The 22986-nt window shown below is 43.4% G+C and overlaps 1 protein-coding gene across 3 annotated transcripts; it reads left to right on the plus strand.

The window, feature by feature from the left end:
• Positions 1 to 142: 142 nt before the first annotated feature.
• On the plus strand, positions 143 to 22479 carry ALDH8A1 (aldehyde dehydrogenase 8 family member A1; the record flags this gene model as incomplete). 3 transcript variants are annotated; one of them, XM_084228190.1, is made up of 7 exons in its annotated part: positions 143 to 280; positions 4430 to 4577; positions 5842 to 5997; positions 8122 to 8271; positions 9596 to 9852; positions 13880 to 14041; positions 22027 to 22479. In XM_084228190.1, the coding sequence occupies 7 exons, from the start codon at positions 143 to 145 to the stop codon at positions 22477 to 22479; spliced, it is 1464 nt and encodes a 487-aa protein (XP_084084316.1). The 3 variants fall into 3 exon arrangements, with proteins under 3 accessions (XP_084084316.1, XP_084084318.1, XP_084084317.1); XM_084228192.1 differs by lacking the exon at positions 13880 to 14041; XM_084228191.1 differs by lacking the exon at positions 8122 to 8271.
• Positions 22480 to 22986: the final 507 nt, after the last annotated feature.

Here is a 22986-nt window from a genome sequence, read left to right on the forward strand (position 1 = left end):
TTAGGTCCACCCACCTTCATGGGATGGCAAATGAAGTCACTGGGCTGGAGAAAGAGGTGGGGACTAAGCAGCATTAGGGGTCAGTGGTGAGGTCAAACCTAAGTGAGTAAGAGTCAAGGGGATAGGCTGTGTCATTTCCACCATGGCTGGGACAAAGGAACTTCTGGTGCTGGAAAACTTCATAGGTGGAAAATTTCTACCTTGTAATTCATATATTGATTCTTATGATCCATCAACAGGAGAAGTCTACTGCAGAGTACCAAACAGTGGGAAAGAAGAGGTGAGTATGTTCATTTAGCAAAGACTGATAACTACTTAATATGTTGGTGAATTATGGGAAACTTAATTTTCTAGATGCCAATGGATGAAGTATAGAATGGTTAAATACTAACAGAAGGATGATGTTAGTTCTTGAAAGGTTTACTATGCAACTGGACATGCAGGATATATAGAACAAGTCTCAGGTTACCAAATGCAGAAGACTGTCCTTAAGCTGGGCTATCTAACACACAGCAGCAACGTTTCTCAGGTATTTTTAAAGAGGTGGCTACTAAATTATCAGTATTGTAAATGGAGGAAGCTCCCTTTTTTTTTAAACAAGTATTACCTAAATTTATCCCCATATCCCTAGATTTCTAAAAAATGTTTTACTTCACTAAAACAAAAATTTTTTTAAAAAGGGATTTACTTTAGTGCTTAATGTCACACACAGTAAGATTTTTTTTACTAATTTCAAAGTAATTTTAGTTGAAGGATTTTTTTAAAATATTTGATTAGTTATCACTTACTGCCCTGAGAATGCAAATATAAATGGGTGATAACCAAGGGATATATATTGAGACACTTCATAGATAAATAAGAAGTACACATTTGTTTTAAAGAACTTAACAGTTATTTTTCTAATGTTGATAGTATTCTAAATCTGGTTAGCATTAAACCTTTAGACTTGTGGGTTAAAGTGTACAAATAATGCCTAGTTTGCTAGTTAAACTGTAACCCACAATTTTGTTTGCTTCTGATGACTAAGGAGAGATGTGGAAAAATTGACTTTTTTCCCAGTTCTCCTTATCTTACTGTGTTTTTCAAAGTGAAGCTAAAAATGACAAATACGCCAAATTCAGCTGAAATATTTTCTGGAGTTAATGGTCCATGCCTTTTCAAGAAAATAGAATGAGGTGCGGACACACTGGTTAGTAGAGTAATAGATGTTTTGGATTTCCCAGCAATCCAATCTATAACATTCCCTCTGATATCCTAAGTCCCAGGTTGTTCTGTAACAGGGTGGTCCCCAGGAAAGGGGGAGGTTCCCTGCCCCACCCAAGGGAGGGTGGAGCTGAGCAGGAAGAGGAGAAGCTGCAGAAGAGACTGAGGAAGGAAGCAGGATGGAGCCAGGAGACATGTGAAGAAACTGCTCTTGTCTTTCGGTCGTGGACTGGGTGACACAGATGTGGGTGAGACCCGTGGGGAGGTGACAATGGCAGCTTTTATCTTGATGTTGATTTTGCTCTTTTCCTTCCGGGCTTGTCTGGTTGTTTCTGGCCCTTTTCTGTGGGTCCCCACTGGAAGATGCTTTAGACTTGTGGCAGGCTTTGGGGCCTTGCTCTGCGCCATTCCCATATGGATGGACTTTTACCCAAGAGGGGATGGGTAACTTTGGGTGCTTGATTTAGAAACTAGACTCTTTGCCTTACCTGTATGTTTCCTAATTGTATTAAAGTTCCTTCCCATTAAAGTCTCCTATGTTTTGTGTTGATGCGGCGGATGGCAGAACCCATTTAGAATAGGCAGGTTTGTGGGGTTTGGGCTGCCCCTCTCCCTGCTCTACAACAGTTCCTGAGTTGAGAACTGTGGTCACCATATAAATTATATGACCAGTTACCCAAAAACTTACTCACAATGCTGCTACTGCTCATGGTGACTCCCATTTATTCAGCGTTTGCTGTGGACTTGGCATTCACCAAGCCCTTTAACACAAATGGTCCCAAATATGGGTCATAACAACCAACAAATTTGAATCTATCATTATCCTTATTTTACCACCCTCATTTCTGATACCGACAACTATGCAGTTTCCTGCTCTCTTTCTCCTTTCCTCCCCCCTCCCTCCCCCTCTTTGAGATCTATGTACATTATCTTTTTGCAGTCACAAGCACAGCCTAGAGACACACAGACTAACCTCAAAGACCACCTGTAGTGCCAGGAAGGGCACAAAGCTGGTTCTCTATGATCCGAGCAGACCAGATGGGGTAAAGGAGAGTCCTGGAGCCCTCGGTGGCTTTCTCAGACTGTTATTGAGCTTTTACATGTAGTACAGCAACCAGGTACATGGCAGGATGGGGTGATTGGGGGCCAGGAGGCTGGCAGGCCTCTCAGTCCCCAGTGAATCTTCACTCTATTCTGGGCTCTCTGTCCTTGCACTTCTCTGCTTCTCTTGGGGAATATATCAATACTGCAGCCATGGCCCACAGAAGTAAACACACAACTGAATATAACAAAGTAACAAAATGCAGGTGCTGTCATCAGGCGTGCAATCCTAATGTCAGGAGGGCAGAAAAGATCTCTTAAAGATGGCTTAGTAGCTTGACTTAAAATCAGACCTCTTTGTGCCTCAGTGGTCTGATCTATAAAATGGGGATAATAATGATACCTATTCTGTAGTGTTCTTCTGAGCACTAAACAGACTGCAAAGTGTCTGACATATAGTAAATGTGTTCTAATATTATCATATATAGTAGTAGTAGATCAATGTTTTTTATATTACATGGACACAGATGTGTGCATAAGATGGTTTAGAAAATATGTTAGGGCCTGAGTTTCCTGCCTATCACGATTTTTATTCCAAATAGGTGGGAAGGGACCCTCCCCACATTGGGTAGTTGGTTCCGCATGGCTGCAGTCGGTGGTGAGATCACCCCACTCACATCTTTTCCTTCATCTTATCTGTAGCCCCAAATTTGAGAGTCTGTCTTTGAGGTGAAAACACTGCCCAGAAAATTATAAATGAGACTCATTTCAAGCCTGAGTTCAGCTCTACTGAAAGTGACTTTATTTGCATGAAGTAAAGCAAGGGAGCGAGGTGGACCAGATTTGGGGCAGAAGGTCAGCAGAAACTTGGGTGGCTGAATTGTCAGGTCATGTGATTCCAGAAAGATGCTCCGAGCTGTCTGAGGCCAGTGTTGGCTGGGCTGAGAGTGTGCCAGTGGTGGGAGAGGGCTGGAAGTGATTACAAATATTTCTCATGCACGTAAGAGAGCAGAAAGTCAGGAAAAGACATCGTTTAGACAACAGCAGATGATCTGAACATTCATTTTGTCTACATGAATTGTGCTTATGCATACCTTTCCACATATTATTGTCTTTTGGATTTAGCTCCCAAGCCAGGTACCTAAGCTCTCTGACCAACCATTGCTGCCCTCCGCTCCCACAAAGACCTCTTCTGTGGGGACAGCCAGGCAGGGGTCAGGTACTCTGGGTATGTCATGGCAGGCCAGCCTGTGACTTGGAAGCCTCAAAGATCCATCAATCCTGATACGGCCATTGATTAGCTATGTGACATCTGGCAAGTTACTTGAGCTCTCTGTACTTCAGTTACCTTATCTGTACAAGGGACATAGTAATAGTCACATTACAGGATTTTAAATGGAGTTAAAATGAAATAATTTGTACAAAGTATTTAGCAAATTCTCCTGCATATAAAAATTAGTCCATGAATGACAGTATGATTTAGTCGTTCCATGTGGGAATGGGTGCTGGGGAGGACGTCATTTCAAACAAAATTTTGGACTTTATCAGATATCAGAGCTGGATCAAGAGCTTTAGAGAGTCTACAGATCTAGCCTAAGTTTCCTCATATGATATTCAAAAAAAATTCCTTATTTTGAAATAACTGAAAACATATGCCTGATAAATCCCTCTAGCTGCCTTCGGATGATCTGATTCTCACATTCTGGAAACCTTGGTTAAAATGGGCCATTTTTGGGCCGCCCTGGTAGCGCAGCAGGTTGAGCACAGCACTGTGAAATTGTTCGCAGCCTCTGCAGCACAGGTTTGATTCCTGGTGGCCAGTGAGATACCCACATGGCATGGCAGACCTCTCCTGTCTCGCCCGCTGCTCCCCTCAGCAGTGCTTTTGGTCTGTCTGCCTGTTCTGTTCCCCACTCTGTCTCTGGTGAATTCTCTCACCCTCCCGCACCTCTGGCCTGTACCCCAGCTCTTGTGTAAATGAAAATAAATCTTTACAAAAAATAAAATGGGCCACTTTTCCTTTGTCTTTATGGTGCCCTCCTTTGCCAGTGATGAAACACATCTTTGTGAGAAACGGTGAGTGTTTGAAATGAGGGAGATAAAAAACGAGGTGTGTGGATTCTGGATTCATGAATCCTCTTTGGAGCGTGTCTTGAGGTGACCTTCCCCTCCTTGCTCCTCACAGGTGGAAGATGCCGTGAAAGCGGCCACAGCTGCCTTTCCCGCCTGGTCCTCACGGAGCCCCCAGGAGCGCTCGCAGGTGCTGCTGCAGCTGGCACATTTGCTGGAACAGTCTCTAGAAGAGTTTGCTCAGGCAGAGTCCAAAGACCAAGGTAAGAGGAATGTGTCCATCAGGAGAACCACCTCTGCCCTGCTTTTCAATCTTCTAGGTCTTTCTCTCATAGAGCCGGGGTGGGTGCACTGTCTTACTAAATGTTTCATGAAGAAGACAAAGCATTTTTCAGGGGCTGGTGACTTGCCCTCTCCCAGTGTGACAGTGACCAGAGGCAGGGGTAGGGGCCCAAAGCAGAGCCAGCAGATGCTGAGTCCTGGAAGGCAGCATATGCCTCTCCTGAGGACAGAGCTAAGTCATCCTGCACCCAAGGTCAAGGGCTTTCTGTTGGTTTTGGTGAAAAGAACTGCAAAGATGTATGTTAGGGCGTAGGCAGGGGAGAGCTCGGACTGATCGTGCAACCTCCCACCAATTCCAAGCAGAGAATTTCCAAGCAGAGATGATTTGAAGAGCAATTTCACCGTGAAGTTATTTAGAAAGTTTTTTCATGTTGCCAGTCACTATTCCATTCCCAGCACACTATCCCAATTTTTCAACTTCTTCCCAGAGTCAGGGGAATGGAGTAAATCTCTATAAATAAATGCCAGTAAGGAAAAAAGCAACATCACTAAAAATTATGTGCAGGTTAATAAACCAACCTAAAGGAAGCAGCCCATCTCAAGGGCGCCAAAGAAACTCTCCTGTTAGCACTCCTGGGTGAAGCTATCTGAATAACAATCCAGGTAATCTTTTGTCTCTCTTTTCTGTGGACTCCAGGAGCTAGAACTGCCTGGGGCACAACAAAGAGGGAGCTCAGCTTCCTGCCCCAGCAGGAACTCATCCCTTCTGCACTGGGCCATCTGAATGACTGCCATGCCCTGGGGGATATTTGATACACATCATATCTTCATCAAAGTGGCTTTTGTGATGTGCAAATACAGTTGTCTTAGCAACCATTATTTTAACCCCTTGTGGCATCTACAAAACTTGGTGATTTTGATTAAAAAGCTGATGTGCACGAAGAGGTCACATCTAGCAAATTCATGATGACAGCTATGAATTATTCAGTGTGCCAAGTAAAGATGATTTGACTCAATTTGACCCCTCCCCTATTTCATGTTATAACATCCTATTAATTATTTCATAGTTTAATTAAACCATGATCCATGCTCTGTGTAGTCAATGAATGTCAGTCCCAGGCTGGAAGTAACCTCTCCGGAGCAACCAAAGTTACTTCAGTGTGACTAAGAGTACACCTGTGCTAGGGGGTCCACTAAGTCCTTGGTGAGGTACACTGATGTGCTTTTTGTTGCAATCTGTTCCAGGAAAAACCATAACAATGGCAAGGACTGTAGACATTCCCCGCTCGGTGCAGAACTTCCGATTCTTTGCCTCTTCCATCCTGCATCACACGTCGGAGTGCACCCAGATGGACCACATGGGCTGCATGCACTACACCGTGCGGACACCTGTGGGAATCGGTAAGTCTGGTCAGTGAAAGCCTGGGCTACGATGGCCTGGAGAGATAACTGGGCCAATTCTGTAGAAACTGATCTAAGGAACAGACTAAGGAAAGGGAAGGTGCTGAGTTCTACTTTACGCTGTCTTATAAAATCACAGGGAAAAGAATGATGCTGTGTATATGTCTACATGCCAGAATTTTTCCCCTTATGAATTAAAAAAAGTCTATTTCCAGCAAGTGTGGCTCTGAGCATGGATTTTAGATGTGTGGGCAAGTTACATAACCTTTGTGTTCTTCAGTTTTCTTATCTGAAAACCTGGCAGAACAGTTCAATTATTTATATTTATGTAGATCAAATATTTTAATAAGTGCCGGGGACCAGCCTCAGACAAAATGTTGTGTCAGGGGTTTCTGAAAGGATGAGACGGGGTTGGCGAAAACAAAAGGACTGAGGGGAAGGGGATGAGGTAGTATAAGGAGACACTGACACTTGGTGAGGTGCTAGTATTTTTTGTCGAGAGACTTAGCAGGTGTTTATTTATTATTAGTAATTAAAAAATACATTATTATGTGTAAAGCAGAAACAATTACTGTATTATGTTCTAGACTTCTAAATAAAAAATAAACTTCTAAAAAACAAAACAATAATTTACTATAATTGTTATGCTGGATTGCTTGTCAGATATATACAATAAATTGTCTCCCATTGTTAATTGGGCCGAATTGTGTAGTAACTAATTTCTAAACAGGTAATTTTCCATGCCAATTGCTTGCAGTCTGCTGATACATATAATTTATAGCATAATGTACTTTTTGGGAAATTTTGTCTCTCTTTATGACCAAAAACAAAAAATAAAGGGGTGTTAAGTCTTCAGCCCCACGGTGTGAGGCACAAGGAATCTTCGGCCCCACGGTGTGAGGCCCTTTGAGCTTCGCTGCTTGCCAGTGTCTTATCTGGCTGGGTCATCAAGGCCTCCTGCAGCAAATAAGAGTAGGACACTAAGATTAGAGCCAGATATGTGGTGAATAAGTTCTGGTCATTCATTGCTGCTTCCTGCTTTGCAGGGCACATAAACGTCTGTAGTGACTAAAACTATCCACTAGATGTCACTATTTCCCCTGAGAAAATGCCAGCTTCATATTTTATTAGTCAAGTTTAGGATAGACTAAAAGAATGTAAGTTAAAAGGAAAGAAAATTAGACACCTAACCCCTTTGACTGTTTGAAGCCACTGGAAAGAATGTTTTCAAAGGATGAAAAACTCAAGCCTTCTCCTGAAAGTATGCTAATGTATTATGTCATAAAAATATTCTGCTATGCCTTCAAGAAAGATTTTCCAGTGGGGAAATTTAATATTATAAAATATACATTTGCTTTTATAGCACACACTCAAGGATAGCATATAAAAAAGGTGAATCCATTTAGCTATTCATGTGGTGACTTTAATTTTGCATGGTTGAAATCCTGGATTGTATCGAAGTAGAGATACCCTCCCTCTAGGTGTTGGTTCTCTGCCTTACCCAGCAAACCTTCCCTGTCAGGATACAGGTGAACACCCAGAGAGAATGGCTAGTCAAAATGCATTCCACAGTCTATGTATGCATCAAAGTTCAAGGGCTCTGCTAATAGGAGGGTCCTCATGGGAAAGACCCAAACCCTTTTCTCCTTTTGTTATAAGCTTAAGATTTTTCTGCTTCCATTCACACACATTAGAAACAGAGGGAGAAACTTCAAGGAAATAGTAGCTGGTCAGTTTTAGTAAGGAAAAGATTTCAAAAATTGTGGATTCATCTATAAATTTCAAAACTCATCACATTTTGGAGTTTAGTCACAAGTGACAGCTTTTTAGCCATGGGACTTATATTGCTGTTGTTCATAATTATAATTGTCAGCCATCAAGAACGGAATAAATTGTATTGATCATAATTTTAAAAGGTACAGTTGTTGACAATACATTTTAGAGTCACTTCACTAACGTTGGCTGCAAATATCCAAAGTTTGGGGTTTTGGGAGTACAAGCTTTAGTTTCATGTAACACGAAGGAGTTCTGATTTAATAAATTTAATCAAGTTCTGATTTAAGTTCTGATTTGCTTTGAGGGAAATGTCACTTCATTGTTGGCGATGCGTCTGTTCCCTCCTAGCTGGTCTGATCAGTCCCTGGAACCTGCCACTCTACTTGCTGACTTGGAAGATCGCTCCTGCAATTGCTGCAGGCAATACCGTGATAGCCAAGCCCAGCGAGCTGACTTCCGTGACTGCATGGATGATGTGCAAGCTCCTGGGAAAAGCAGGTAACTCACTCTTTGGGGTTCAGGGAAACACAGGATTGGCTCGGGGTTGTAAGATTTGTAAACTTCAGCCACCTTAGGGCCTCTGACATTTGCAAAGTTGTTTTACATAGAAATCTGCGCCTCATAAAATTGGTTCCAATGTCACCTTTAGCTATTCTCTCCCCAGTGCTTTTCTGAGAAATCCTCTTGGCACATGCTTCTTCCCCTGCACCAAGGCTTCCTGCCTGCCTGAGTTGGCTGGCAGCACAGAGACAAGTGAGCTCCATGGTCCTGCCTCCACAGGCATCAGGGTCTCCTCAAATCACAGCCCAGCCTGCTCCCGAGTGTCTTAAATAGGCTATTTATTGGTGGATTGATTTTTCTTTTAATAGTTTTATACAGAGACAACTTAGAGGGCCCTGAGCCATTCAAATAGACTTGACAAATGACCTTCTTTTAAAGTGTATTCATTTTTAGAAGTACACTGTGAATACCACTTTGGGACTCCTAGAATAAGAATATTCTATTTTTATTTCCTTTGGTGTCACCATGTTTGCCCTCATTCCTGGAAGCCCAGTGTATTTTGGTTTTCTGGCCCTCTCTGTTAGCTTTTGCTTGCTGACTTAAAGCTTAAAGGTTTTCTTGTTGTCACTCTTCATGGGAGGGGCTTCATGCCTTCATTGTCTGTTGGCCACTCATTTGAGTCTTACCAAATTGTCGTCCATTAAAATGCTTTCCTTTTCTTATAACCAGGATCTTTTAAGACAGATATCTCTAAAAACATTTCACTAATGTCTGGCTCAAACCACAAAATGGTACTGAGGCAATGTTGGCTATAGATGGCTTCTAAGGTCTTGACACCAGAGCTCAAGGAAGCGCCATGAAAGTGCTACGGCTGTGGCGTAGCCGGTGGTCAGTCTCCTGAAAAACGTGCATTTCCTCGTGCTGATAAATATGTGGCGTTTCTCTTCTACAGCATTCACCCCCCTCCTCTTCTCATTTCCCCCCTCACACTTGTGATTCTTGTTGTCAGCCGGGAGCAGGCTCCCCTCCTGTCATAGACTTGATTTCCCTGAGGGTGTCTGTGCATCCTCAGCCCTGAATCTTAGTACTGTCAAATGGATTATCTAGAATGTTCTCGCCCCGCCACACCCCCTCACCCTACCTAGGGTGTAGCATTGCAGAGTTGATGCTGCTGTCTTTGCTTTACTGTTAAACCACTGGCAACCATAAAAGTTCCCTCCCATCCCATTCATGCTACTGGACTTTCAAGGAGAATTTGTCTAACCTGAAGACTTTGACATACTGAGGAGAATTACTGTTGCTGTTACTGTTTCCCACGCAGGTGTTCCTCCAGGAGTGGTAAATATTGTGTTTGGAACAGGGCCCACGGTAGGTGAGGCCCTGGTGTCTCATCCAGAGGTCCCCCTCATCTCCTTCACCGGGAGCCAGCCCACCGCTGAGAGGATCACACAGCTGAGTGCTCCCCACTGCAAGAAGCTCTCCCTGGAGCTGGGGGGCAAGAACCCGGCCATCATCTTTGAGGATGCCAACCTGGAGGAATGTATTTCGACCACTGTCAGGTCCAGTTTTGCCAACCAGGTCTGTCCTCTGGGTTTATTTGCTTTTGCTGTGTTTCTAACTGGATCTATTCCACCAAAGTGCAAACCTGGAGGTGAGCAGGTCTCCCCGGCACTGTGTCCGCGAGGGAGAAAGGTCTGTGTTAGTCCCTTGCTCATGCTCAGAGTCAGTTTGGGGGCTTGTAGAGTGACAGATCTGTTCAGCAGGCTCTTCTTGAGTTACACAGCATTTTCTAGGTACCAGTCATGGGCAGAATGATTGATTAATGTTGCTCGGAGCTTCTCCATCCCTTTAACATACAGTTGTCTCCAGATTCTTCTTTCTGTCTAAATGTCCTATCTCCAGTAAACCTTATTTTCCCTCAGAAGCATATCCAATGCATTCACACTCTTAGGAATAAACCCTAGTTTGGTGCAGGTTTCTTACCTTGGAGTCATGGATAAGTTTCTGGACAACTTTGCATTTCCCGAAATTGTGTAACTGATGTTTTTCTGGAGTCCACAATTTTTATCAGATTTTTATTTAAGACCACAGTATGTCAAAGAATTAACCACCCTGATCAAATGACAAGAACCAGCTCTGCTTTCATACAGCACTCTATTGTTGATGCAAGCACAGAGCAGGCATCCTAAATAATGAATAGTTTATTCCAAAGGCTATGTTTTAAAATATATTAAGCAGGGAAAAAAGACCTATGTCGAACAGCTAGAAGAAAAGAGGAGTATAAAAGATGAAAGCTTTAAGAAAGATGAAATCTTGCCATTTGTGACAACACAGATGGATTATGCTAAGTGAAAAAGCCAGATGGAGAAAGACCAATGTTGTATAATATTGTAGCATATAAAGAAATAAGGCAAACAAATAAATAAAACAGAAACAAACCTTAGACTCTGGCGACAGAATGGTGGTTTCCAGAGGAAGAAGGAGAGAGGTGGGATAGGTTAAGGGGCTGCTGGGTTGGTGGTGGAGGGTGACTGGATGTTTGGTGTGGGAGGTGCGAGTAATATACATGCAACTACTGAGGTGAGAACTACATCTGAAAGCTGCACTGTGTTGTAAACCAACATCACCTCAATTAAAATACAAGCACATATAAAGAAAGAAGAGAGAGATGAACTATACCTTTATTTACCTATTAAGCTGCAAAACTTTTAAAACTTTATTTCTTTACTGTGAAATCTCAGAAGCAGTCATGTCTTCCAACAGGGTTTCTTTGAGCATAAAAAGAAAATCTTAGAATGATTGTTTTTGTGGTTATAATTGTCATTATTTTTCCTCACTGTAATTCCTAAGGAAAGTGGCTTAGGAATACATAGAGCTTCTGGGTCAGTGATCTTTTTTTTTTTTTTTTTAAGATGATCCTTGATTATTATTATTATTTTTTAAAGATTTATTTATTTTTATACAAGAACCGGGGTACAGACCAGATGTGCGGGAGGGTGAGAGGATTCACCAGAGACAGAGCGGGGAACAGAACAGGCAGACTGACTAAATACACTGCTGAGGAGAGCAGCGCTAGACAGGAGAGGTCTGCCACACCATGTGGGAACCTCCCCAGCCGGGAATCGAACCCACACCGCAGAGGCTGGGGACAGCTTCACGGCATGGCGCTCAACCGCCTGCACCATCAGGGAGGCCCTCTGGGTCAGTGATCTTAATGCTATTTTTTTTTAAAGATTTATTTATTTATGCATACAAGAGCTGGGGTACAGGCCAGAGATGTGGGGAGGGGGGGTGTGGTGGTGAGAGGATTCACCAGAGACAGAGTGGGAAACAGAACAGGCAGACTGACTGAAATACACTGCTGAGGGGAGCAGCAGATGAGAGAGGAGAGGTCTGCTGCTCCATGTGGGTATCTCCCTGGCTGGCCAGGGATGGAATTCGTGCTGCAGAGGCTGTGGATAGCTTCACAATGATGTATTTAACCCCTTGTGCCACCAGGGAGGCCCTGATCTTAGTGCTATTTTATGATACAATGTATTTACAAATAAATATCAAAGTGAGCAATTAAACCAAGTGATTTGAAGACAGCTCAACGGAAGAGATCAAACTGAGGCCTGAGCACCTGAGGTAAGAGGAGGAGAGGTGAATTCTCTCTATGAAAACAAATGAAATCTGAGACTAGATAGTCCAATGGCTTCTCAGCCCTCAGAACTATGCAAGGATGAGCTCACCCGGAGTCTTCCCCTCAGGGGTATTTGAAAATGTCAGTAGGAAAGAAGACTTGTGTCTAGGTGATTGGCATTATAATCCATGACAACAAATGGACTTTCAGCAAAATCAATAAAGCAGCTGATTGCCTTTTACTTAGCTGGGTGCTGCGTTCACCCTGCAGACTTGCTCCTCCATGGAACATAATAGGTGTTTTGGAAGCATCTCTGTCTCTCTCGGCCCTGAGCACACTCACACTTAAAGACACTGAGTCACACAGAAGAAATGAATGTGACCTTCAGGATCTCTCAGACTGAGGTTGAAACTTCCTGTGCTGAGTGGCCTTGGGCTTATATTATTAAGTACGCCACTTCCTCATTGTAAATGTGCTTAGTTTAATGCAGTGAATCCACTACAGAATTATTTGGAGGAAGGCATCCTGCCCCATGTCTGTACACTAGGGACACGTCATAAATGAGCATGTCCTTTCCTCATTTCCTGTAAACTCATCCAACTGGAGATCCTTGAGTTACTTGTGCATTTTCTGAGTAATCCTCTGCTCCCATACCTCCCTCCCACAGGGCCTGGAGCAGGGCACCGTGCTAATGGCGATCCTTGATAGCAGGAAGAATTTGTTGTTTTAAAGCATTGACTGCTGGATTTGGAAAATGCATCTTTCTATAAATAATGAGATAATTAGAAGCATTCTATTTCTTAGGATTGTTGTGAAGATTAAATATAAATGTGATAACACCAGTCATTTATGCATACATGTACTTACCCTACATATTTAATGCTTTGTCTAGAATGTGGTTTGTAACTATTATGTGCTGTAATCAAATGATAGTAAGGATCGTGTTTCCCAAAGGAATCTGCTAGGATCTCACCACTGAACGCTTAGTTTTTCTGTTTGGGTGTCTGTCAAGCACCTAAAACTCCAGTTGTGAGCAGAACTCTTGATTTCCCTCCCTTTCTGTGCCTACAGTACTGCCCCTGGATTTCTGGAGTACTCTTAACTCTCCCCTGTTCATTCTCCACAGAGCTGCCAGAACGATCATTTAAAATGTCAATCTCAGGCCTCCTCTGGTGGCGCAGGCGGTTGAGCGCCGCGCTGTGAACCTGTCCACAGCTTCTGCAGCGCCGGTTCAATCCCGTCCAGCCGGCGAGGGTCCCACTTGGCGCGGCAGACCTCCCTTGTTGCGCCTGCTGCTCCCTTCAGCAGTGTATTTCGTCAGTCTGCCTGTTCCGTTCCCCGCTCAGTCTCTGGTGAATCCTCTCACCCTCCCGCACATCTGGCCTGTACCCTGGTTCTTGTATAAATAAATGAATCTTAAAAAAAATAAAATAAAATGTCAATCTCCTCGCTTCACCCTGCTGCTTAACACCCTCCAGGTCCCATTCATGGTGCTTAGAATAAAAAGCAGGTCCCTTGTGAGCCTTTGGGACTTCGTGATATTGCCTTGCTGCCTCCTGACCTCATCTCCTACCACCCCAGAATATTTAATGTCATTCCTGCCTCCACTCCCACACTCAGCCCCCCTCACCTTCCTGCCTTGCCTGTCCAACTCCCTTACATCAATGTCAGTTTGAACATCCCTCTCACAAGTGTCTTCCAAGCCTCTGTAGCACAGCTCCCCACCCCATCACTTTCTTTTCCCATCTTCTGCTTAATTTGCTTTTGTTGCTTTGATCACAGTCTAAAGTTACGTTATTTATTGAATCTGCTTTCTTGTGTCATTGTGTACCCTAAGCCTGTGTATTCTACAAGGTGGGGACTCTGTTTACCACTGTCCCCCATTGTGCAACCAGTGCCCCACCCACGGCAGGGTGCCTGGAGGTCTGTCCTCGGGGCCGTGTCCTCCAGTCTTGACACTGTCCTTGTGTGTCATTCTTGCAGGGTGAAATCTGCCTCTGTACCAGCAGGATCTTTGTCCAGAAGAGTATCTATAGTGAATTTTTAAAGAGGTTTGTGGAAGCTTCCAGAATGTGGAAAGTGGGCATTCCCTCCGATCCATCGGCCAGCATGGGAGCTCTGATAAGTAAAGCTCATTTGCAGAAAGTAAGTAAATCTCTGTCATGTAAGTTACGAAAGGAATTCTTATCTGGAGAGAAGCTCAGTGCAAAGCATAGCACACATTCATGCTTTGATATTTTGCTAATTACTACCCTAGTTTTGAAAAATGATGACCTGTGGGAAATTGTCCCCGGTTGCAGAATCTGAAAATATTAAATATGAATGTACAATTGTAGCCCACCTTAGTGTAGCAGCTACCTGATATGAGTGAACTTGAAAAGTTGGCATGGAGAGGCCACCAACTGCGTGAGGAACGCACATTTCATGACATTAGTCTGTGATCAAGCTAGATGGACTATGGGTGGCAGGAACCCCCACAGATATATGTTCTCTGTGGGGAAGGCTCTGCCTCTGGCTTGCAGCAGGCTGGCTTTTATAAGTGCCAGCACAAACAATCCGAGTGATGAATTGGGTGGGTGACCAGTGACAGCCTACCTGGGAGAAGCCTCTGGTGGTCTGTGATTTACAAAACTTCTGTCACTAGGGTCATTTTAATTTAATATCAGATATGACTTCCCAAATCAGTCATGTAATCTTTTTTTTTTTTTTTAAGATTTATTTATTTATGTCTACAAGCACTGGGTACAGTCAGAAGCGTGGGAGGGTGAGAGAATTCACCAGAGCCAGAGCAGGGAGCAGAACAGGCAGAGGGACTGAAGTACACTGCTGAGGGGAGCAGCGGGCGGCAGGAGAGGTCTGCATGCCATGTGGGACCCTCGCTGGCGGCCGGGGATCGAACCGGCGCTGCAGAAGCTGCGGGCAGGTTTGCAGCCCAGTGCATAACTGCTGCGCCACCGGGGAGGCCCAGTCATATAATCGTGGCTCTGGAGGGACTGGGTCCACCAAGGAGGATGTCCTGCCTTCACTTAGCCGAGGCAGGACAGAGCCCTTACGTGTTTGTGGGAGTAGGGTGCAGTGTGAAAGCAGGGTGGGAGGGGATCAGGGGAGGAAGACAGGTTCAAAATAGTCTTGTAGGGGGTCAGCAGGGAGAATGGCCTCAGATATAACAGAATGGCTAAGCAGCTCCAAGGGCTCGCTTGAGACCTGAGGTCAATTATTTCCAGCGAGGACAGTCAACGCAGCCATGTTTTCCTCCAGTTGGAGGTGCCTATAAAGCTACAGGTGTGTGGGCAGCCTCCCCAGAGTGCCTTGGGGGAGCCAATGTGTGGATGTTGTCCCTGGTGGAGTGAGGAGTCACCAGGTGCAAGAGGCCCCATCCTTTCTCTCATCTGGATCTTCTGGGCATTAGGGCCCCTTGCCTGCCACCCACACGTGGCATAACTGGTGAGAAACAGCATCAGCAGTTTCCAGATGCCGACTCCCCAGCAGTACCTTCTAGCCTGTCAGGCAATAGTGTGTGAGGTCCGCTTTGCAATTCACCTCTCCCCTGAGACTCAAAGGTCTCTATCAGCACAGCAGAGCAACTACTTTTCTTTTGTGGGTACTGCCGTAAATCTATTTAAGTTACCCAATGAGGTGGATGAAGCAAAAAATTTGATTAACAGCTTGTAGCCCCACTTTGTGTGTGCACATGTGTGCACACACACGTACAGCGCATTTTGTGTGCAGAAACCTTGATGCTGCACGTTGACTCATACTTGTAGCTATGGCTTTCCTCTGCCACACTCCACTCATCCCTTTTGCATAGCATGGTGAACTCGGACCATGCAGGCTCACTAGGATTCAACACATGGGCTGTAAGACTGTTTTTGATGTCCCGGCTTGCCCAAGGGGCCCCTCTCTTCAGCCTGCCCCTATACATGTCTGTCTTCTGAGAGCAACCACAGGCCCTCCTGAAGGCAGCTTTGCTATTCTCGAGCCATCTGAGCTGTCTGTACCCCATGGGCAGTGGGATCTCTCTACCAAACCCGATTTCCAATAAAGAGGAATCGAGACCAACATGTGGCCCTGTAGCATCCACTGTGTGCCCCAGAATGAGAAGCTGGGGCCGTAGTGTGATGAAATCTGAAAGGAGGCAACTAATAACTTGTACTGAGCTCACTCACTGCCCTTCACAGAGGATCCTGAGTCCCTACTGGTGTTTCCAACTTAGCTTGCTCCAGTGACCCCGTACATTCCCCCTGACTGTGATGTAGCACGTCATGTGCGGCCTTACACCATCTTGTTCACAGTCAGGCCCAGTCTGTTGCCTCTGTCCCAGTTCCCCATCACTTTCCGTCACTCATGCTGCTCCTCTGTACTGTCTCCCTGTTCTTCCTCAGAAATATTAGGCACGCTCCTTCTTGTCCTTTGCTCTTGCTGCTGGAAGCTTGACTCATACTTGGAAGGCTCTTCCTTCAGATGTTTGCCTGGCTCTGCCCTGAGATCCCGTGTCACCTTCAGAATGAGGGTGTTGCTTCTCCCCTCTGTAAATGCATCTCCCAGAACTTCTTCTACCTCCTTGATGCTTCATTTTTCTCCATGACTCTTGATTCCATCTGCCATTTAATATATGTTGTTCATTTCTTCGTAAACTCTCTTTCTTTGGCTAGAATATAAGCTCTGGGGTCTGTTTTCATCACTGCTATAACCAAGACTCTAAAAAAGAGTCAGAAACATGGTAGGTGCATAGTACTTGTTGGGTGAATGACCGAATTAACACTCCATCATGTTACTGTACACAGTGTCACTCCCCAAATTGGTGTCCATTTTCTTTTTGAACTCTTGAATACAAGAACCTAGTACCTCCCATCATTCACAATAACAATAAAGGACTCTCCTACACCTTAAAACCAATGTTGAGGTTTTACTTACGATCCTCCTTAAACTCTTCCTCTTTTCATAGGTTATTTCAGCTTATGGCACCAGCACTTTAGTATTAAATTCTAGATTCTAAAAAGCCTTTGACTAAATATTGGTGTACTGATTTTTTTTGTTGTTTTTTTTTAAGATTTATTTATTTATTTATATGAGCACTGGGTACAATCAGAAGCACAGGAGGGTCAGAGAATTCACCAGAGCAGGGAGCAGAGCAGGCAGAAGGACCGAAGTACACTGCTGAGGGGAGCAGCGGGCGGCAGGAGAGGTCTGCGCGCCATGTGGGACCCTCCTCCGGTGGCCGGGGAGCAGCCGGGGATCGAATCGGCGCTGCAGAGGCTGCAGGCAGCTTCGCAACCCAGCGCTCAACTGCTGTGCCACCGGGGAGGCCCTGGTGTACTGTTTTTTTTTTTTAAATAATATACAAGTCCAATGTTTAAAGCACCAACAAGTTTTCAAAACATACAGCCAGAAAATATGTAACTGGAAAATGTTCTACAAATCCACATTTTCCAGAAGTTCTTGCTTTCTCAAGAACCAGCTTATAAAATGAGCAAGTCCTCCTTTGCATGCCGACATTAGGGAGAGACTGGCTTCCCCCATGTCCCCCAATCTTGGCCAGGCCCACCACTTTGCACACAGCAAACAGGACATGTGGTAGGCTCTGTACTTCACACCAACTCTCCCAGGGGAAAGATTCCTGAGTCAGAGGCCTTAACATTTTTTCAACTAATTTGCATCCCTTGTACTGCCTCATGGTATGAAAGTTGCCTCAACTTAGTACTGACATCACCCCACCTAAGAAACCATATTTTAAAAACTTCATCTTTTCTTAAAGGAGGGGGAAATAGTGGACTCTCCAATCTCCTATGTTTCCAGCATCATATACCTAGAAGCTATGGACAAAAGCCAAAATTCCTAATGGATCTAAACCACAGGTGATATCTGATTTTCTTAAGACTTAAAATATCGGCAACTTCTCAGATCAGAAATTCCATCTTCTACCAATCCAAATTATGCCTGAAAAACAAGCATTTATTTAACATGTTGGCTATATTGTCTTTCTTAATATCATTTCAATTTAGTGGGCTTAGGTACCAGGGATCACTCTGGAAATAATGAAACTTACAGTTAACAATTTTTTTTAACCACATTCAATCAAACATAAAGCCATAAACACATTTTTATCTTTCAAACAAGGATTTTTTTTTTTTAGATTTATTTATTCATGCATACAAGAACCGGGGTACAGGCCATATGCACGGGAGGGTGAGAGGATTCACCAGAGACAGAGTAGGGAACAGAACAGGCAGACCGATGGAAATACACTGCTGAGGGGAGCAGCAGGAGAGACAGGAGAGGTCTGCCGCACCATTCAGGTATCTCCCCAGCCAGACGGGATTGAACCCGTGGCCTCTGCAGCCTCTGTCCACAGCCTCTGCAGCGCTGCGCTCAACCACCTCCGCCACCAGAGAGGCCCTCAAACAAAAGTTTTTAAGGCTCCTACATATTTTCCCCTTTGTATTTTTCTATCTCTGTCAAATACAATGGAAAAAGATAAATTATTTTGGAATAACAGGATTTACAGAAACATTTCCCCTGTGTTAATATCTTACATCTCTGTGGAGTATTTAGTTGTCCACACTAAGCAACCAAGGTTAGCACATTATTATTAACTAAACTTCAGATTTTTCAGTCCATTCCTTTTGATTTTCCACTTGACCTTTATAAAAAATGTTTTCAGCCACTTTCTTCATTATAATAAAATACAGTTTATTAGTTTGCAGTTAAATCAGACGTCTCCAACGTTCTGCCGCATCTAAGGGAAGGATATTGCACACACTGTTAAAAACAGATATTCACAGTTAAAAACTTAAAACTAGGTTTTTATCATTGGCTACCACTTTTAAAATTTTGTTAGGGAAGAACAGCGAAAATGGTGTTTCCATTATCTCACCACAAATTACTGGGATCTGTGGCGTTTCCCTCGTCTTCCTTTATGTTCAGTCCCTCCCACCTTCACAGAGCTCTGCTCTGCTCTGCTCTGCTTACTCTTCCTTCATCCTATAAAGTCTCAGAGCATCGGTGGAGGTGCTGAGGGTCCCTGGCCCCTCTGTCTTCACTGCCCCACTCAGAGGGTGTGTGCCCAGATTCAAAAGTCAAGGCCTCACTCTCTGAGTCTTCCCGGATGGACCTGAGCTGGGAGCTCTCAGCCTGTTACTGTGAGGAAGTGCTGGTGTCTGTGCTCATTGAGGGAGCTGATGGAAACCTGGGGAGTGTAAGGATGGCCTCTGCAGGCTGTGACTCTCCAGTACAGTGTGCCAGACCATCTGGAACCAGGATGCGTGGGTGGTCATTTGCCCCCAAACTTTCACTAGAAAGTTTGGTGGCTAAGTGCCAAGGAAGTCCTAAATGCCATCCATCTCTCTGCTATGGCTTTGTCTTCGCCAAATCAATTTAGCCTTGAAGAACTTGGGGTCCTTGTTCTAGCCTACTTGCATGTAATTGTCACATAGATAACAAAGCAGTGACCTAGGGAACCCAATTAGAATATGAACAAGTACATTGTTATGACAAAGGACTGGAAGACTCAGAGAGATACAACTAGTTGCCAAGTGGCTAGGTGGCTTCCCAGGCTCCCAGTGACTACAGGGGATGCAGAGTAAATGGTAGGTGATCTGTCCTCAAGGAAGGAAGAGTTGCTTTTGCTTTTTGTTTTTCTTTTGATTGTTCTGACTCTTCCCCACTTGACTATCTGGACAATCTGGGTGTATGTCAGCTTTCCAAGACTGCATGATCTAGTTGTAGAGGAACTCGAGTTCCTTGAGTTCTTCAGTGCTTACACTGAGGCCAGAAGAAGCATTGGGCAGGTCACAGGTTCATTCCTCAACAGGTCCAGGCTCAAGGCCTAACAAGATCTACTCTGCAGTTTCCTATTCTCTTTTGTTAGCTAAACTGACTTAGAGAGTGTCAGGTTATTTAATACCTCATCTCCATCGTCTTCATCACTGTTATCATCAGAGCCAACTGCAGCTGACATTCAAAGGACTCTGTGTCAGGCATTATGTCAAGTGTTTTCTATAAAAGTATACTATTTTATTTAATCCTTTCCAGTATCCTATGAATAGATGGCACTGTTAATCTTATTTTTCAGATGAGATAACTGAGGCAGGAAGCATTTAAAATTCTCTAGTGCTATGTGTAGAGATTGGGATTTAAACACAGTGTGCTCAGGCCTCCCTGGTGGCGCAAGGGGTTAAGATGCAATCTGTGAAGCTATCCACAGCCACTGCAGCACAAGTTCAATCCCTGGCCAGGGAGCTACTCATATGGCACAGCAGACCTCTCCTGACTCACCCGCGGCTCCTCTCAGCAGTGTATTTCAGTCAATCTGCCTGTTCTGTGCCCCATTTTGTCTCTGGTGAATCCTCTCACAACCCCCACCCACACACCTCAGGCCTGTACCCCAGTTCTTATATGCATAAATAAATAGCTCTTTAAAAAAATAAAAAATAAATAAATACAATGTGCTCTAAGCCACACTTCTCCAAACAATCTGAGCTGATTTTATGCCCAAAGCTATTATTACTATTCTTTACTTTCAAAATAAACATGATAGCAATTCATTACATTTTATGGCATTGTTAACAGTCATATTTGCTTTGTTTCTTTAGTTTTTACCAAAGATCTCAATTCCTTAGCTGCAAGGGCAGATATCATTCTATCATCCTGGATGCTTTCACTAGAAAATATATACAGCTGGGTGTGAATGTGAGACCCTTATACTTTAAATATTTTGATAAATTCATGGCTTGAAAGCTGACACTGCCCTTCAAATTTTATTACCCCAAGAAGATCTATGAGATAATCATGTCACTGTGGGAAGAGCCAGGGTTCCCTGCACTCTTTGAATCCCTGACGGAAGTCGTGGTGCTTCATCCAGCTGCAGCCTCTGGAAACTTTTGCCTCAACTTTCCCCATTCACACAGGATGCTGCCTTGGCATCTTTTAATTAATGTGGGTGGGTTGTTTCAAAAGGAGCAAGCGAGTAGGGGAAAGAAAGTCCAGATCTAATTTAGTCTCTGCCCACAAAATAGACAAAGACTTTTCTGGGAAGGCTTTGAAGTCATTGTGCATGTTTAGGGAGGAAGACCGTGAGAGTGGGGAACACAAATCTGTACCAAAAGTCCTATTTCTTAACAGTTTTTGATCTCACCACTTATTAAGTATTCTACACATTGAAACAAAACTAATAATAAAATAGCATTTTTTAAAAACACGGTGAATAAACATGTAGCCTAAAATGAATATAGTTCTACACTGGAGCACTAACTCCATTCTGGGGCAGGACACTCAGAGAAATGAGTGATATCCAAGACTCCAAAGCACCATTTCAAAATTTCCTCAACCTTTGATTATCTACTTGATTTTTTTTTTATACTTTTAGCTTTTTGAGATTACTTTTCTACTACTCTGTGCTAATAATTTCCTCCAGGGATAAAGTAATATATCATTGTCACTTTATTAACAGTTTCAATATACAAATTATCACTATGATAATGAATCATTTCTATGACCATTATTAAACATTTTTCATTATCTCTGAGTCACTGACTTAGGTTATTACATAATTTATTTCCCATTACAGTTAGCTACACTGTATTACCTAGATGTTTTTTCAGAGTATGATCAGTCATGAGACTAGAAGTTAAAAATTATTTGTTCTGGAGGCTCACCTATTAAAGGGTATCCTAGCCTTTAATTAAATCTCATACATCATTTACTTCGCATTTTCTGCAATGATCATAACCTCCCTCCCCGAATGAAAAGATATTATTATGTGTGTTAAACTACTGAATATACCTGAATGTGAATTCTAGCCTTCCTATTTATTAGCTGTATACACTGTTACCCTTTGTGAGGCTCAATTATATCACCAGTAAATAAGGGATGATAATACATATTTAATCAAGTTTTAAGAGAATAAGGCAAGAATATATGAAAAGTATTTACTCAGAGTGCCAGGAACTTAGACTTCATGTTTAGCTACTTCTACCCCCAGGCTTAGCAACTTGCAATAAAATAATCAACCTTAGACTTCTGAGCTATGACCTTACATATCTTCCCTAGATGTATTGAAAATAATGAAATTTCTGTTGCTTTGCATCAAGTCAAATGGTCAGCTACTACTAATCATGGTTCTTCCCACCCAGGTCAGAAGTTACATCAAGAGAGCTCTAACCGAGGGGGCCCGTATTCTGTGTGGTGAGGGAGTGGACACATTGACTCTCCCTGCCAGGAACCAGGCAGGCTACTTTATGCTTCCCACGGTGATAACAGACATAAAGGATGAATCCTCCTGCATGAAGGAAGAGATATTTGGTCCAGTGACGTGTATCGTCCCCTTTGACAGTGAAGAGGAAGTGATTGAAAGGGCCAACAGTGTGAAATATGGGCTGGCAGCAACAGTGTGGTCCAGAGATGTGGGGCGTGTTCACCGAGTGGCTAAGAAGTTGCAGGCAGGTTTGATCTGGACCAACTGCTGGCTCATCAGAGAGCTGAACCTTCCTTTTGGAGGAATGAAGAGTTCTGGAGTGGGTAGAGAAGGAGCCAAGGACTCCTATGAATTTTTCACTGAAGTTAAGACCATTACTGTTAAGCATTGACCTTGGTCTGGTGAAACATTGTGATTGTCATTGCCTGGCTGTAGAGAATCAGTTGTCCAATGTGCTAAAGGGAAATGCTGGCATAAATTCTAATTTCATCTTGACTCAGCAGAAGATTATCTCTAGATGATCCTCAGTAGTTAGTATTTTTAGCCGGTGTCGAAGAGATGCTATTTTCAATGTGGAGTGAAAGAAGAGAAGGCTTCTGAATTGAAAAACACAAAATAGAAACCAAGTAATTGTCAGACTCTGTCCATGTTGCACCTTCAAAACATTTTTAAAATCATTTTGATTAAATTCTTGGAAAGCTACAGATAACCAGTATGTGTAAAATAAATCTACAAAACCAAAGAAAAACAAATCATGATTTCTCACCTTTGGGGCAACTGTCAAGATGATTTCGACATCCATCAACCACTAGCCTGGTTAGTTGACAATTGAGTGAACCTCATTATGCAAAGAACATGGAAATTACCAAAAAAGACACATATGTATCTGTACACAGAT

Source organism: Talpa europaea, assembly GCF_964194135.1.
Source record: "Talpa europaea genome assembly, chromosome: 2".
NCBI classification, from domain to species: domain Eukaryota; kingdom Metazoa; phylum Chordata; class Mammalia; order Eulipotyphla; family Talpidae; genus Talpa; species Talpa europaea.